The 14106-nt window shown below is 53.8% G+C and overlaps 1 protein-coding gene across 2 annotated transcripts; it reads left to right on the forward strand.

Annotated features, from left to right (window-relative positions):
• Positions 1-403: 403 nt before the first annotated feature.
• On the forward strand, positions 404-11647 carry EIF3K (eukaryotic translation initiation factor 3 subunit K). 2 transcript variants are annotated; one of them, XM_025914507.2, is made up of 8 exons: positions 404-559; positions 1401-1499; positions 3347-3467; positions 5148-5228; positions 7682-7748; positions 7852-7929; positions 9946-10071; positions 11579-11647. In XM_025914507.2, the coding sequence occupies exons 1-8, from the start codon at positions 501-503 to the stop codon at positions 11608-11610; spliced, it is 663 nt and encodes a 220-aa protein (XP_025770292.1). In that variant the 5' UTR covers positions 404-500; the 3' UTR covers positions 11611-11647. The 2 variants fall into 2 exon arrangements, with proteins under 2 accessions (XP_025770292.1, XP_025770293.1); XM_025914508.2 differs by having other exon boundaries at positions 5154-5228.
• Positions 11648-14106: the final 2459 nt, after the last annotated feature.

The following is a 14106-nucleotide window of genomic DNA, read 5'->3' on the forward strand; positions in this document are numbered from 1 at the left end:
CCAAAGCTCAGGATGCTACCTGGGGCAAAGGGGACCTCAGAGAGCACCTCCCTGGGAACTTTGGCTGTGGCGCAAATTAAGGACTGCTACGTGCACCCCGGCAGTTTTGTGACTTCACGATCGCGCGCAACACGACGCGCGGGCACGCAGCTAGACAGCCGTCTTCCTCCTCGGGAGTTCGCGCGCACGTTCTAGGGGCTACAACGCGGTACGCGAGGCCCGGGAAAAACGTTAGCCCCGCCTCCTCGCCCCGAGAGGGCGCCTGCGTACTGAGCTAGATGAAGCCTTCTCTCGCTGTAGGGCCAGCTCGGGTGCAGCGTATGCGCACGCGCCACCCTGCGCCTGCCGGGAAGAGTCACGTGACAGCTGTCGTAAGCGCCTCAGAGAGGAGACAGCAACGTAGTTTCCGTTTCCGCCCCTTCTTCCTTTTCCGGTCCTGGCGGACGCCTCTTCGGTTGGAGTCTCGGCCCGGTGCCCCGGCGTGGGAGGCGACCGTAGTCATGGCGATGTTTGAGCAGATGAGAGCGAACGTTGGCAAGTTGCTCAAGGGTATCGACAGGTCTGAGCCCGGTCGGAGGGAGCGTTTCTGGCCAGGCGGCGTGGTGGAGAGGATTTTCTAGAGACAGCAAGGGGTGGTCGGGATCCTGGACTTGCTCGGCAGTAGGCTCCCACTCTTCCCGGCGGAGATGTTTAAGGAAACGGCGCTGCTTGGACCTACGGACCTACAGCCTTGCCTACCTCTTACTGCTCCCCCCCCCCTTTTAATTGCTTTAAGGTCTCTCTGCTTCTCAGCTTTCCCTCTCATAGCCTCAAGATTCCCGTGACTGTGTTCCTCAACCTCTCACTGCGTGTCAGTGCCTCTTCATGTCGTCTTTCCTTTTCCTCTCATGCCATTTATTCAGCACACGTTACTGGAATCTACTCTGTCAGGCTGGGCAGTGCTGGGGACCAGAGGTGACCAAGACAGCTGCAGGCCATGCTTTTCGTGCAGTTCTCAGTTCAGAGTCCAGACAAACCGGACAGTAGGCAGTGATAGTGGTCAGGCCTGGAGTGGGAGAAGCTAAAAGGAGTCTGGGCGCGGAGGGGGAGAAGGGGGTGAGTGGCAAAGATGTCCAGGAGACCAGGTATACGGGTTACAATGACTGATTGGCTGAGAGGTTAGGGGTGCATCCTAGAAAGGACCCAGGGCTCTGATGGGGTTCAGAGCTTAGGCTTAGGTCTGGAAAGTTGGCAAGTGTTATTAGAGATTATATGGCTGATTCAAGACTTTAGTAGAGTAAGTGGTTAGTGCCAGATTTAGAGGGAAGGAGGAACAGATTGCAGTGCCCCCCACCCCCCCCCCAAGTGACTGGTCTCAGCCCCTGTCTCCTCACTGCTCACCCATCTTGATTCTTCTGTAGGTACAATCCTGAGAATCTGGCCACGCTGGAGCGGTATGTGGAGACACAGGCCAAGGAGAATGCCTATGATCTGGAAGCCAACCTGGCCGTCCTGAAGCTGTGAGTGTCTGTCTCCATCCCCGCCTCCAGGCCAGCAACCAGCAGGGTACCGCTGGCAACATTGGATGAGGCTGAAGTTGGGGGTAGCCTTTGGGATGTGGCTTTTCTTGGTGTGCAAAACTAGGAAGCCAAGGGAGTTGGGGCAGGAGGAAAGATGGTTTTTAAAAAAGTAATTACAGGGTACACATATAGGTTAGTACAAAACACAAACGAATAGCTAAGTGAGTATAAGTGAAACCCCATGTGATCACCACCCATAGCATAGAGGTGAGTGTTGCCCAGGGCCCCAGGCCCTTTGCCTTGTATGCTTTGTGCCACCACCTTACCCCCACCCTGGTGACCACTTTAGGCTCTCGTGGTCTGGCTTCATGTGAGTTTACCACACTCGCATGCATACCGATTAGCTTAGCTTACTTTTGTTTGCTTTGAACGTGACGCAAATGTAGTCAGACGGCGTGAGCTTTTCTAGACTCGGCATCTTCCTCGTCTCGCTGGGTTTGTGAGATCCATCCATTTTGTCTGGGCTGCAGGTTTTTGTTTTTGCTGTTTAGTGCTCCGCTGTGTGACTGTCTTAATTGCCCATTCGCTTGTTGACGGATAGTTGAGTTCCTTCCTCGTGGTGCTTTCTCAACATACTGTCAGTTGTGTAATTTTTATATATTGTCTCGATTCTGACGTCCGGGAAATGGAGATATAACAACACTTGTACTGATGGGGTTGTCCATTGTTTCTGATGATAACTGCTGCTTAGTGGGTGCTTCTCATGCGGTAGCTACCGTGCTGTCAGCTTTTGTGTGTTTTAACTCGGATGCTATACTGCCCTTGTGAAGAAGATAGGGTCATTCTTGTCCCTTTTTTTCGAGGGAGGAAACTGATGCACAGAGAATTTAAAATAGTCCAGGGTCCCTTAGCAGGGAAGTTTAAATCCAAGCAGTCTGGACCGAGAGCTGCTGGAGGGGAGGGGGGTGGGTAACAAGGTGACGGGCATTAACGAGGGCATTTTTTGGGATGAGCAGTAGATGTCGTATGTAAGAGATGAATCACTGGGTTCTGCTCCTGAAGCCAAGACTACACTGATGACGAACTTGGATTTTTGTTATTATTACTATTATTTTAATGTTTGTTTATTTTTGAGAGAGAGGCAGAGAGCATGAGCAGGGAGGGGCAGAGAGAGAGGGAGACACAGAATCCAAAGTAGGCTCCAGGCTCTGATCTGTCAGCACAGAGCTCGACGTGGGGCTCAAACTCATGAACCACAAGATCATGACCTGAGCCGAAGTCAGATGCCTAACCAACTGAGCCACCCAGGCACCCCAACTAACTTGAATTTTTAAGGGGGTGAGGGGGGCTGGGTGGCTCAGTCCGTTAAGCATCCGACTCTTGGTTTCTACTCAGGTCATGATCTCGCGGTTAGTGAGTTTGAGCCCCGTGTCAGGCTCTGCGCTGACAATGCGGAGCCTGCTTGGGATGCTTTCTCTCTGCCTCTGCTCGTGTGCTCACTTGCACTTTATCTCTCTCTCAAAAGTAAAAAAAAAAAAAAAAAAAAAAAATCCAAGCAGTCTGGTTCCAGGGCCTCAACCACTATTCCAGACTAATACTTACATTGTCATTTGTGAACCACTTAACAGCATCCGCCTTACTGGGTGGTTGGGAGGATTAACTGTCCCCCATCTGCAGAACAGGGATGTAGGTCAGGGAGGTTAAGGTCACAGAGCCAGAATGCTGTGATTGGGAATGGAGCCCAGGCACGTCCAGCTCCCAAGCTCTGGGCCAAAGCGCCGGGCATCTGATGAGGCCCAGGGACCGGCAGATGCCACGATTGATGTGTCTCTTGTTCCCCTTCTCAGGTACCAGTTCAACCCAGCCTTCTTTCAAACCACGGTGACCGCCCAGATACTGCTAAAGGCCCTCACCAACCTGCCCCACACCGACTTCACACTGTGCAAGTGCATGATCGATCAGGCACATGTATCCTTCTAATTTCCAGGCTGGGCGTGTGGGCGAGGGGGGAGGGCAAGGTAGGTGAATTCACGGGGAAGGGGTCTGTGAGTTCAGCCACAAACACTTGGGTGCCTGCTCCGGGCTTGCAGTGCTGGATGGGACATTTTGGTGGCTGAAACAGGTCTGGCCCCTGCCCTCACAGAGCTCACAGTCCAGTGGGGGAGATAGGTCCTCTATCAGTGACAGCCTGGAGAAGTCAGGGGTTGGGGTTTAGAGGGGCCAGAGGAGAGGAGGCACCTGCCCCTGCCTGGATGTTAGGGAAGACTTCTTGGAGGAGGAGACATCCGGAAGATGAACGAAATGAAATTTTAAGGAAGGGTGATCAAGCAGAGGGAACAGTACGTAAGAAGGCCTGGAGGAAGAGAAGAGCTTGGTGCTCTTTCAGAGGCAGTAGAGGAAGTTCAGCGCGGCCTTACCACAGATTTCAAGATACATTTTGGTCAGACTCAAAAGGGCGCTAGGAAACTATAGAAGGTTTTAAAACCGCAGAGTATTATGGGTAGGTTTCTGCCTTAGAAGGATTCCCACGAGGGTTCTAGCTGATTAAGGAGGAGGAAGTGGGGCCTGAGCACCAGGCAGGAGTCATGAAGAGCTGCATTGACAGCTGTATGTGGCACACTGCTGGCCTTTAGTGACGGTGTTGAGTGAAAATGAACTGGCTTCCCGCCCCCCGCCCAACCCCATCTTGCTCTGACCTGCTTTTTTGTGGCTGGTCCAGCACTTGGCCGGGTGGGCCTCCCTCTGCCCGGCGATCACTTGACACACTCGGCAGAGCCACCCCATCCACACCGTGCCCCTTGCTGCTGGCACTCCCGGTCCCCAGGGCTGCCGCATGCAGCTGAGCTGAGAAGTGGTGGCTTACGCCTTGAACCTGCGCTGCCAGGTGTGTCCGTGGGAGGTCTACCTTCTGTGAAACTGTCCACCTTCTCCAGAGGTCTGCTCTGGTGGCTTAAAAAAAATAGGCTGGGGCGCCTGGGTGGCTCAGTCAGCTGGTTAAGCGTCTGACTTTGGCTCAGGTCATGATCTCACAGTTCGTGAGTTCGAGCCCCGCGTCGGGCTCTGTGCTGACGGCTCGGAGCCTGGAGCCGGCTTCAGATTCTGCGTCTCCCTCTCTCTGCTCCTCCCCTGCTCGTGCTCTGTCTCTCTCTGTCTCTCAAAAATAAATAAACATCCAAAGAAATAGGCATATGGTATGGCGTTACAGGTACAGAAAGAGTGTATGGTGGAAAAAGACAGAAGCTTCCTCCCTCCCCTGTCCCGCAGCCACCCCACTCCCCACCGCCAGGAGACAACAGTTGTTTGCAGTTCTTGGGTACCCACCCTGCCAGGGATCCCCTGGGGACGCACAAGTACAGTTGTGTGCGTTCATGTCCATATGCTCCCCACCCCCACGGTGGCGCTCAATGCATGCTGGTATGCATCTTGCTTTCGTATCCCAGCGTGTCTTGTCGCGCCTCTGCGTTGGTTCTCAGAGAGTTGACTCGATCCCAGTATGTGGACAGGCCAGTCGCTGACTTAATTGTCTCCTGTCGTTGGCTCGCCGTTTGCCTTCACAGTTGTGCTTCGGCGGACAGAAGGTGGGCACGGGGAGATGGCTCGGCCGCGGCCTCCCGAGGCTCAGGTCTGTTTTCCCTTAACGCTTTCCCGTCTCAGCAAGAAGAACGACCAATCCGACAGATCTTATACCTCGGGGACCTGCTGGAGACCTGCCACTTCCAGGCCTTCTGGGTAACTTGGCTCCCGGGCCGGGGGGCAGGGTGGGCTGCTGGGCCCGGCACGGCAGCCTGCTGAATGGGATGACCCTGCACATTTGTCGTCCGCCTGCACAGCGGTGGGCGGTGGCTCCTGTGCCCAGGGCTCTGCGAGTGTGACCGCGTGGATTTGTCACCCTCGCAGAGTCCGGACTCCCACGTCGTCCCTTGTGCCCCCAGCACCCAGGGCAGGGCACCCGTGCGTGCCCTCACATCTGTCCTTCCTGCCGAAATCCTCCACCCTCTGAGTGCTCCCTCCCTTTCTTGCTCTAACTGGGGCCCCACCCTCCACTTCTGCAGTGGCCCAGCGGGATGGCCGGGAGCCATCATTCCCAGATCCCGTTTCCCCTTGCACACGCTCAGTCCTGAAGCTCAGGTGTCGGCGCTTCCTGCCCCGCCTTGTTGGTTTCGGCCCCCTGGCAACCGCTGCTCCTCTCGTGAAGGACAGAGCTCCTGTGCACTGCCCCACTCCTGTCATTCTCCGATGCTTGAAAAGCCAGAGCAGTGATCCTTCCACCACCTCGACCTTCGGGTTTTTCCAGCTCCTGTCTTCCATGTGGCCTCGGCCCCTGTCTCCCTGTCACGCCCTAGATCAGCTCTCAGCGTGTTGGACCCCTAAGGAGTTAAAAAAAAAAACAAAAAAAGTACTGGTACTTGGCTTCAGCCATCAGAGCCTGATGTGACCGGTGTGAGTGTGGTGTAGGCTCTGGGGTTTTAAGCAGTTATCCCAGATGATCCGGATGCCTGGCGAAGGTTGGGAGCCACTACCCGGTACTTGTCTTCAGTAATTGCTCCCTTCTCTGCCTACGAATGGCAGACGTTTCTACCCTCTGACCACTTCCTCCTAGCTTCCCAGCTCGCCCCTGCGAGGTCTCCAGCCTGGCAGTTCTTGGGCCTGGCCATCATTTCTAGTCCTCTGTTCTGCTTTTTCCTTTAGTGTAAATTGTGCATCTGTATCTGAGACCAGAGACAGAGGCTGGAGGAGGGCCCCAGGGAGCACGTGACAGCCCAGCCCCACAACCCTCGACCCTCATCCCCTCCCAGCCTAGGGCCTTGCTCCTTGCTCCCTGCTCCCCTCCCGGCTCTTTGCACCTTCTCGTCCTCTCTCCCCCATCCCGTCTCATCTCAAGGTCAACGAGGTGACCTTCCACCTCATTTTATGGGAAAGTCGAAGCCGCCAACGCAGAAGTCTCCCACACAGTATTGCCCTCAGCCTCCACGTGTGCTGGCGGCTGACCGAGCACTTTTCTGTTTCAGTGGGTGAATTGTCTCTGCTCCCATCTCCGGCCACCCCTCCCTCTCCTCGGGCGCCGTTCCCCTTCCCTCTCACCCACTCAGTGCCACCACACCGGCGGCTCCCTGCTCTCTTGTAACAGCAAACGGTGCCTTCCCAGATTGTTCTTGTCACCAGAGAACACGTCCACCGTGTAGTTCGTTCCTAGCCTACAAAAGAGAACTCTCCCTGGACCTTCGCCCTCCCTACTACCTCTGCCTCTTGCCCCTTTCCTCTGTTCCCCTCGGAGCAGAAAGGCTCCCGTCCCAGGAAACCCCTCGGTGTCCAGCAGAGCGGTCCCGTCAGCTACCCTGCTCCAGGGGCAGGCTGCTGGCGCTCGGTCTCGCCTTCCCTCCCTGCTCACGTGACCCCACCGCGCTCATTCCGTTCAGGCTCTCGTGACCAGCCTTCTGCTCCCCCGGTCCCCAGCACACACAGTGTGGAGCCCACATTGTCTGCCCCGTCGGCCGCCTCTGATGGAGTGGTCACGCTCCGCTCCCCCCGGGCCCTTCTATCATTTGGCTTCTATGTATCCTGCCTCACTGGCTGCTCCTTTTCATTGTCCGTGTGGGTTCCTCATTTTCCTCACTAACGTGGGCGGGAGCCCTTGCTGGGTTTGAACAGAAACCTGAAGGAAGTGGGGGTGCTGGCCATGGGGAAGGAGAGTTCCAGACCCAACACCAGCCTGCACAAAGGCCTGGAGGTGGGCGGGTACGTGGTATGTCTGAGGAGCAGGGAGGAGGCCCCTGTGGCTGGAGAAAGGGGCCGAGTGGGAGGAGGTGATAGGCAGGTCCTGTGGGGCCTTGTGGGCCATGGGTGGGACACTTGACCTTTTCAGATCCGAGTGAGACAGCAAGGGGAGGTGGGTGAACACAGTTAGCGAATCTGTCTCTGTTCCCTCTTTGGGTCTGTGGTTTCTGCCTTCTGATTCAAACCCTGGCTCTGTGATTTGGGGCAAATCACTTTGCTGCCCTGAGCTTTGGTTTTTTATCTCTAAAATGGGCATAAAGTAGTAACTTCCATCATAGGATTGCACACAGAAGAAAAGTTGGTATGGGGGGTGAATGCTCGAGTGTTAACTTCTATGGTTAATTTCATTAATCTTAATATTCTTGGTGTTATTAACATTGTCGTGAGCATTATCTTTGCTTTCCCAGCAAGCCCTGGATGAAAATATGGACCTCCTGGAGGGTATAACTGGCTTTGAAGACTCCGTCCGAAAATGTAAGTTCCTCTCTGTGTCTGGGCTCCCCAGGGGGAAGGGGTAGGGAGTGGCAGCAGGGTCCTGGGGGTGGCCCTTCACCATCTTTGTCCCTGATCTCTACAGTTATCTGCCATGTTGTGGGCATCACTTACCAGCACATTGATCGCTGGCTACTGGCTGAGATGCTCGGGGATCTGACCGGTAAGGCCTCTCTGGGTCCCTGGTGCCAGTCTAGGAGGCTGGGGGTGGTCAGGGGCAGTGGGCCTCCACCAGTTCCTCGGCTGGACCCACCCTTGCGTCAGCAAGTCATTCAAAGGCACAGCCCAGCTCATTACTGAGGGAGTGAGGAGCTGGCGTGAAACGTACTCTTCCGTGGAGATCCTGTGGCATTCATTTATTCTGCCTAAGTTCTCTGAATGCCTTCTCTGTACTACCAGGCACTGTTCTAGGCCTTGGGGATACAGCAGTAGCGAAACAGAATGGTTCGGGTTTGCTCTCCTCAGAAACAAATAACAAGATGAGATGTGTGTGTTTCGTGTCAGCTCGTGGGGGTGAGGTGGCTAGGTCCCTCAGTGGAGTTAGGCCAGGAGCCTGAAGGATCAAGCAGACGAGGCTGCTGAGGCAGGGACGCGCAAGTCTCATTCACAGAGCGGCCAGGGTGCCTGGCAGAAGCACGGTGAGCGAGGAGCAGAGAGGTGGTGGCGGGAGGGAGAGCCTCAGATGCCATGGGGCCTCCTGAGGACTTAGTCCTTTGTCCTGAGTGATCTGGAGCCCCAGGAGGGTTCTGAGCAAGGAGGGACATGATCAGATTGGGTTTTTTAAAAAATCCTTCCGAAAGAAAGAAAGAAAACTGTGTTTATGTATTTGCTTATTTCTACAAGAAGTAACACAGGAAGAAAAATAAAATGAAGAAAAGTGGTTATTCCTTGGAGGGTCAGGGGTGAGATTTGTCTGGTACCTTATTGGGTAGTTCTGCTCTTTGATCCGGGTAGGTGTACGTGTGTGATTTTAGTTTTTTTAGCAGAAACTGACTTTTGTTGGACACTGTTTCAGGCACTGTACTAAGTGCTTTACATCAGATATTTTATTTGTTTACTTATTTATTTTTAAAGTTTATTCATCTTTGAGAGACAGAGAATGAGCAGGGGAGAGGCAGAGAGAGAGGGAGACACAGAATCTGAAGCAGACTCCAGGCTCTGAGCTGTCAGCACAGAGCCCGACGCAAGGCTCAAACCCATGAACCATGAGATCATGACCTGAGCTGAAGTAGGCCACTGAACTGACTGAGCCACTCAGGTGCCCCAATATTTACATATTTAAAAGTGAAATTAGGGGCATCTGGGTGGCTCAGTCAGTAGAGCATCTGACTCTTGATTTCGGCTCAGGCCATGATTTCACGGTGGTGAGATCCAGCCCTTCATGGAGCCTGCTTAAAATTCACTCTCAGCCACTTTGGGTGGCTTAGTCAGTTGAATGTCTGACTCTTGATTTGAGCTCGGGCCATGATCTCATGGTTCATGGGTTAGAGCCCCGTGTTGGGCTCTGGACTGACAGGGTGGAGACCGCTTGGGATTCCCTCTCTGCCCCTCCCCCGTACTTGCAGGCTGTCTCTCTCTCTCTCTCTCAAAAAAAAAAAAAGATTGTCCCTCTTCTGCTCGTGAGTGCACTCTTCCTTTCTCTTAAAAAGATAAAAGTCAAAAAGGGATGAAACTGCTTTCAGACTTGAGTCTAAAGAGAAGCAGATCAATCCGTATCAAATCGCTAATAGTCACACAAAAGAGTGACTTCAAGGAGCTGGACCCTCTAGCTGAACATCCTTACTGGCGTATTTTTTAAGGGCAAAAACCGGACTGCAAAGAAATTCCCAACTGATGATCTGGGCTTATTGTTAGTGACAGCGATGACATAATTTTGGAACCATTTCAAAGTTGCGTGGAAAAGCAGGGAAGGAAGCTCACTACTGTTGTTAGACACGAGGATTTGCCCTGGGGAGAGAAAAGAGAAATAGAAAATAAAAGAAGTTTAGCCAAAAGCTCTGTAAGGTGAGGGTTGGAAAGCTAAAAGGCTCCCTCTGGCTGCCGTTTGGAGAATGAACCATAGAAATGCAGGAGACACTGGCGGCCGGGGAGTTGGTCAGGGAGGGCGCCCTGGCCTTCGGCTGCCTAGTAGTGTGGGCTCAGGGTGACTGAGCCCCTGCACCACCTGTGTCACCTGCAGACAGCCAGCTAAAGGTGTGGATGAGCAAATATGGCTGGAGCGCTGATGAGTCGGGCCAGATATTTATCTGTAGCCAGGAGGAGAGCATCAAGCCCAAGAACATCGTGGAGAAGATCGACTTTGACAGTGAGTGGTGCCTCAAGGCCTCGGGCTGTGGGGCTAAGGAGATGCCCTTCAATAGACCAAGGCTAGGGCCCCCAGGGACTTGGGTGGTTACGTTCTGGTTCAGGGCCAGGAGATTTGCATCTGCCAGACTCCATGGACCTGTTTTCCAGGCCTCCCTGCTGAGGGAGGGATGGGGGGGTGTCCTTCCTTGGGACACCCCAAGGCTTGGACGGGCCTTGCAGGGTGTCTCCACACCTTTACTGGTCGCGGGGGCTCTGTTCTGTTGGCCCTCTGTCCTTGGGGGTAGTGCCAGTTCTGGAGCTGGGTAGCTGGGTGGAGATCTTGGTTCTCTGTTTCTTAGCTGTGCGCCTTTGGGCAAGTGATTTTACCTCTCTGTGCCTTAGTTTTCTCATCTAAAAAGTGGGGATCAGAGCACCAGTCATTATGACAGATACTACATAGTTCCTTACACTTCTAAGTCATACGGTCCTCACGTGAACCCTGAATGGTAGGGGCTGTTACTGTAAAGTACCGAACAATATCATAATAACCTACCTCACGGAGGTATGAGGGCAAAGTGAACACTTCGCAAAGCTCTGCCGCGTCAGCCGTGGTCATCGCTGTCACACACACGCTGAACTAGCACAGGCCCCACAGATCCCTCAGCTGAGAACAGAGTGAAATAGCTGTGAGGTTAGTGCTCTCACCTGCTCAGTACATGTGTCTGAGCGAGAACCTGGGGCCGGGGATGGGCTGCTCCCTTGCACCTTGGGTCTCCTCCCCGTCCCTTGGTACGAACCTGGTGTTTTTAAAGGTATGTCCTGGTACAGCATGCCTTCTCAGTTACAAACCAGCTAATTTGGTATTAACTTAGGAGCATGATCGAGTGGAAAGTCAGCTCTGCGCTTAGGGACTGTGGCCCCTCACTCTAAATGAGAGGTGCCCCCTGTGTGGGGGCTCAGGTGGGAAGTCACTGGAGCGAGGGGCTCTGCAGTGAGGAGCTGGAAGTCCGGTGTTTCCGGCGTCTTGCACGTAGTATATAGTCAGTGTCACTGTGAGAGTGGTGAGAATAGCAAACAGCTTGTACCAGGCGTTGCTCTAAGCACGTCATTTAACCCTCTGATTGTGCGTGTGTATGTGGGGGGGGTGCTTTATGCAGTTGGGGAAACTGGTTTTAATTAACTCGCCTGAGGTCACCCATCTGGTATGAGGCAGAGTTGTGATGAGGGCTTGGGTCTCCTTGCTTTGGTCCCGATTTTTAACTACTGCCCCGACTGCCTTTGTGGGGCACCTGGCTGGCCTAGTAGGTAGAGCATGAGCTCTCGGGGTCATGAGTTCAAGCCCCATGCTGCGCATAGAGACTACTTTAGACAAACAAACAAAAACCAAACTGCCTTGTGAAGGTGACCAGGGCCCAGAAGGGGTTTGCGATCTGCCACCCCTGCAGAATTGTGGGTGTCATGGCTGCTGGCTGGAGGTTGGTCTCCCGTTCTTCCCGTTGACCTGCTGCCCCTTCTCTCCTCAACAGGTGTGTCCAGCATCATGGCCTCCTCACAGTAACTCGGCAGGCGCTTAATAAAGATTTATTGACTTCTTATTCCTGTTGTCTCCTGCTCTTTGGCTTCCTCCCTCTGCCCCTCGCCCCCCAGAGGGAGCCCAGGAGCAGGCCTCTGCCCTCCCTGTGCAGGTGCCCCCTCCGCCCTGGCTCCTGTCCAGTGGCCTGGGGACTTCAGGCTCCTCTCTTCCCTCTTCAGGTTTCCTTCCCTGCCCCACCCCGGCAATCGACTTTCCACCCCTACCTTCCTGACCTATCAGGTCACAAGTAGTGAGCAGGCGACCCTGAGTCAGCCAGGAGGAGGAGGAGGTGAGGAGGATGTAGGAGTCTAGCCTTGCAGCTGGGTGTGGGGCTCTTCCGCCCTCTCGAAAACCCAGGTGAACAGGAGCGGCTTCCCGGTGAAGGGAGGCTCCTCCTTTGCCCTTTGGTCTCACGTGTAGGCGCCAGAGGCTCCTCAGTAGCCGGAGGATTGAATGGAGGAGGATCCAGTCGGCCTCCTATCCCGGCTACTGCTCAGACCGTTGCGTGTCCTTGGCTTGGTGACTCTCCCTTTTCCTCGGTTTCCTCATCTGGGAACGGGGAAGAACGACGCCCATTTGTGTCGAGTTGGGGAGTTCCATCAGCTCTTGCCAGTAACATTCTCTTCGGGACCTAACTTGTTCTTGGCTCTTAGAAAACAGGAGTCATTGCTAATTTAAGATCAAGAGTTTGGGGGCACCTGGGTGGCTTGGTTAAATGTCTGCCTTGGCTCAGGTCATGATCTCATGGTTCATGAGTTCGAGCCCCACGTCGGGCTCTGCTGACAGCTCAAAGCCTGGAATCTGCTTCAGATTTCTCTCTCTCTCTCTCTCTCTCCCTCTCTCTCTCTCTTCCTCCCTCCCTCTCTCTCCCTCTCTCTCCCTCCCTCCCTCCCTCCCTCCCTCCTTCATTTGCATTCTGTCTCCTGTCTCTAAAAAATAACATTAAAAAAGTTTGTCTCCAAGGCTGCAAACTAGTCCTCACCATTCTTAGAGAGACATTACAAGAATTGGGATTTTCGTCTAGGCCATTCCCCTGCCCTACCACCCCATCCCCCAGTCCCAGCCTACACCAGCCAGGAGGCCTAGCCAATGTTATTTGATGTGTACCTGCGCTGATGATTCCTATTTTACATAGGAAATATTTCAGAGTCTTGGCAGAGTGACCTTGGGAAAGTGTCTTCCCCTCTGAGCCTGCTGTCTGCAGGAAGAGGGGGTGGAGACTATAGTGACTGCCTTTGGGGGAAAGTGGAGGAAAGGAAATGCCTTAAGATGTCGAGTCCCTGGTGTAGACTGGCAGCTTCATTCTTGTAAGCCATGAGGCGTGAACTTTGCCTGTGGGGAGGGCAGTGGCTCTGCCCCAGCTGTCACCCTTCTCAGCCCTCCTCTGCTTGCATGCACACCCATCATTCTTTTGAGGACACTGACTTGGGGAGCCGGGGTAGGGTGGGACACCCTTTGCCCTGGGTTCCAGACCTGGGCAGGAGCCAGGAACTAGGGTGTGCCCGAATCCTGGGGACAAAGAGTGCTTCTGTAACTAGTGACTTGAGAGCCAGCTCTACGAGGTGGCAGTTCATAGTGGCTGCTATTTGAGTTAGCAAAAGGCACCCCGGCTGGATGAGTATGGCTCCCGCTCAACCCACTTGACAGGTGCCTTTGTGTAAAATACAACCTGCACAACTGACTGTGGCTGCTCCGCAAGGAAGAGGAAATGACCTCTACCTCTTTTGAAAGCACATCCCTTCCTGCTTAGTCTACTCGCTTCTGCTCTAGGAGGATCCTTTGAGCAACTAAGAACTTGATCTAGAGAAAGACTGCCTGGGTTCAAACCCCCGCCTAGCGCCTTTTGGGCATATTGGTTAACCTCCCTGTGCTTGTTTTACAACCAAGGAGAGTACCCACTGAAGTCGTTGCCGTGAGTTAATGCTTTAGAGGAGCTTAGAACAGTTTGGCATATAGTTAAGAGATGATACACTTGACACCTGTCACGCTCACTTGGGCTTAGGGGTGTGATTTCATTTGCTTCCATAGTCACCTCTAGACACCCCAGTATCTGTGCGTGCTCTCACTCTTAAGAGGACATAGCTCTTTTTCGTCTTGTCTCGCTAACTGGAATTAACGATGGAATACATCAGGGGCACCTGACTGGCTCCGTCGGCATAGCCCGCGACTCTTGATCTTGGGGTCGTGAGTTCAAGCCCCATGTTGAGCATAGAGCTTACCTAAAAACATAAAATGTTGTCACAAATAACATTTATCAATAAATAAAGGGAGCCTTTAAGCCTCACTGACGGCGGGCCAAACTCCAACTCTGAGCCCTTTGTGTGGAAGATTTTTCTGTGTCTGTCGGAAGCAGGCAGGGTGGGGCAGATGGCCCATAGCCCCAGTGGCTCTCCCTGCCAACTAGGCCCAGCATAAAAGTTCTGGATTTGTTCTCCAGGTCACAGCCAACACTCCTGGATCTTTGGCCAGATCCTGGCATCC

This window comes from Puma concolor, chromosome E2 (assembly GCF_028749965.1).
Source record: "Puma concolor isolate L17-30 chromosome E2, mPumCon1.1.hap2, whole genome shotgun sequence".
Lineage (NCBI taxonomy): Eukaryota > Metazoa > Chordata > Mammalia > Carnivora > Felidae > Puma > Puma concolor.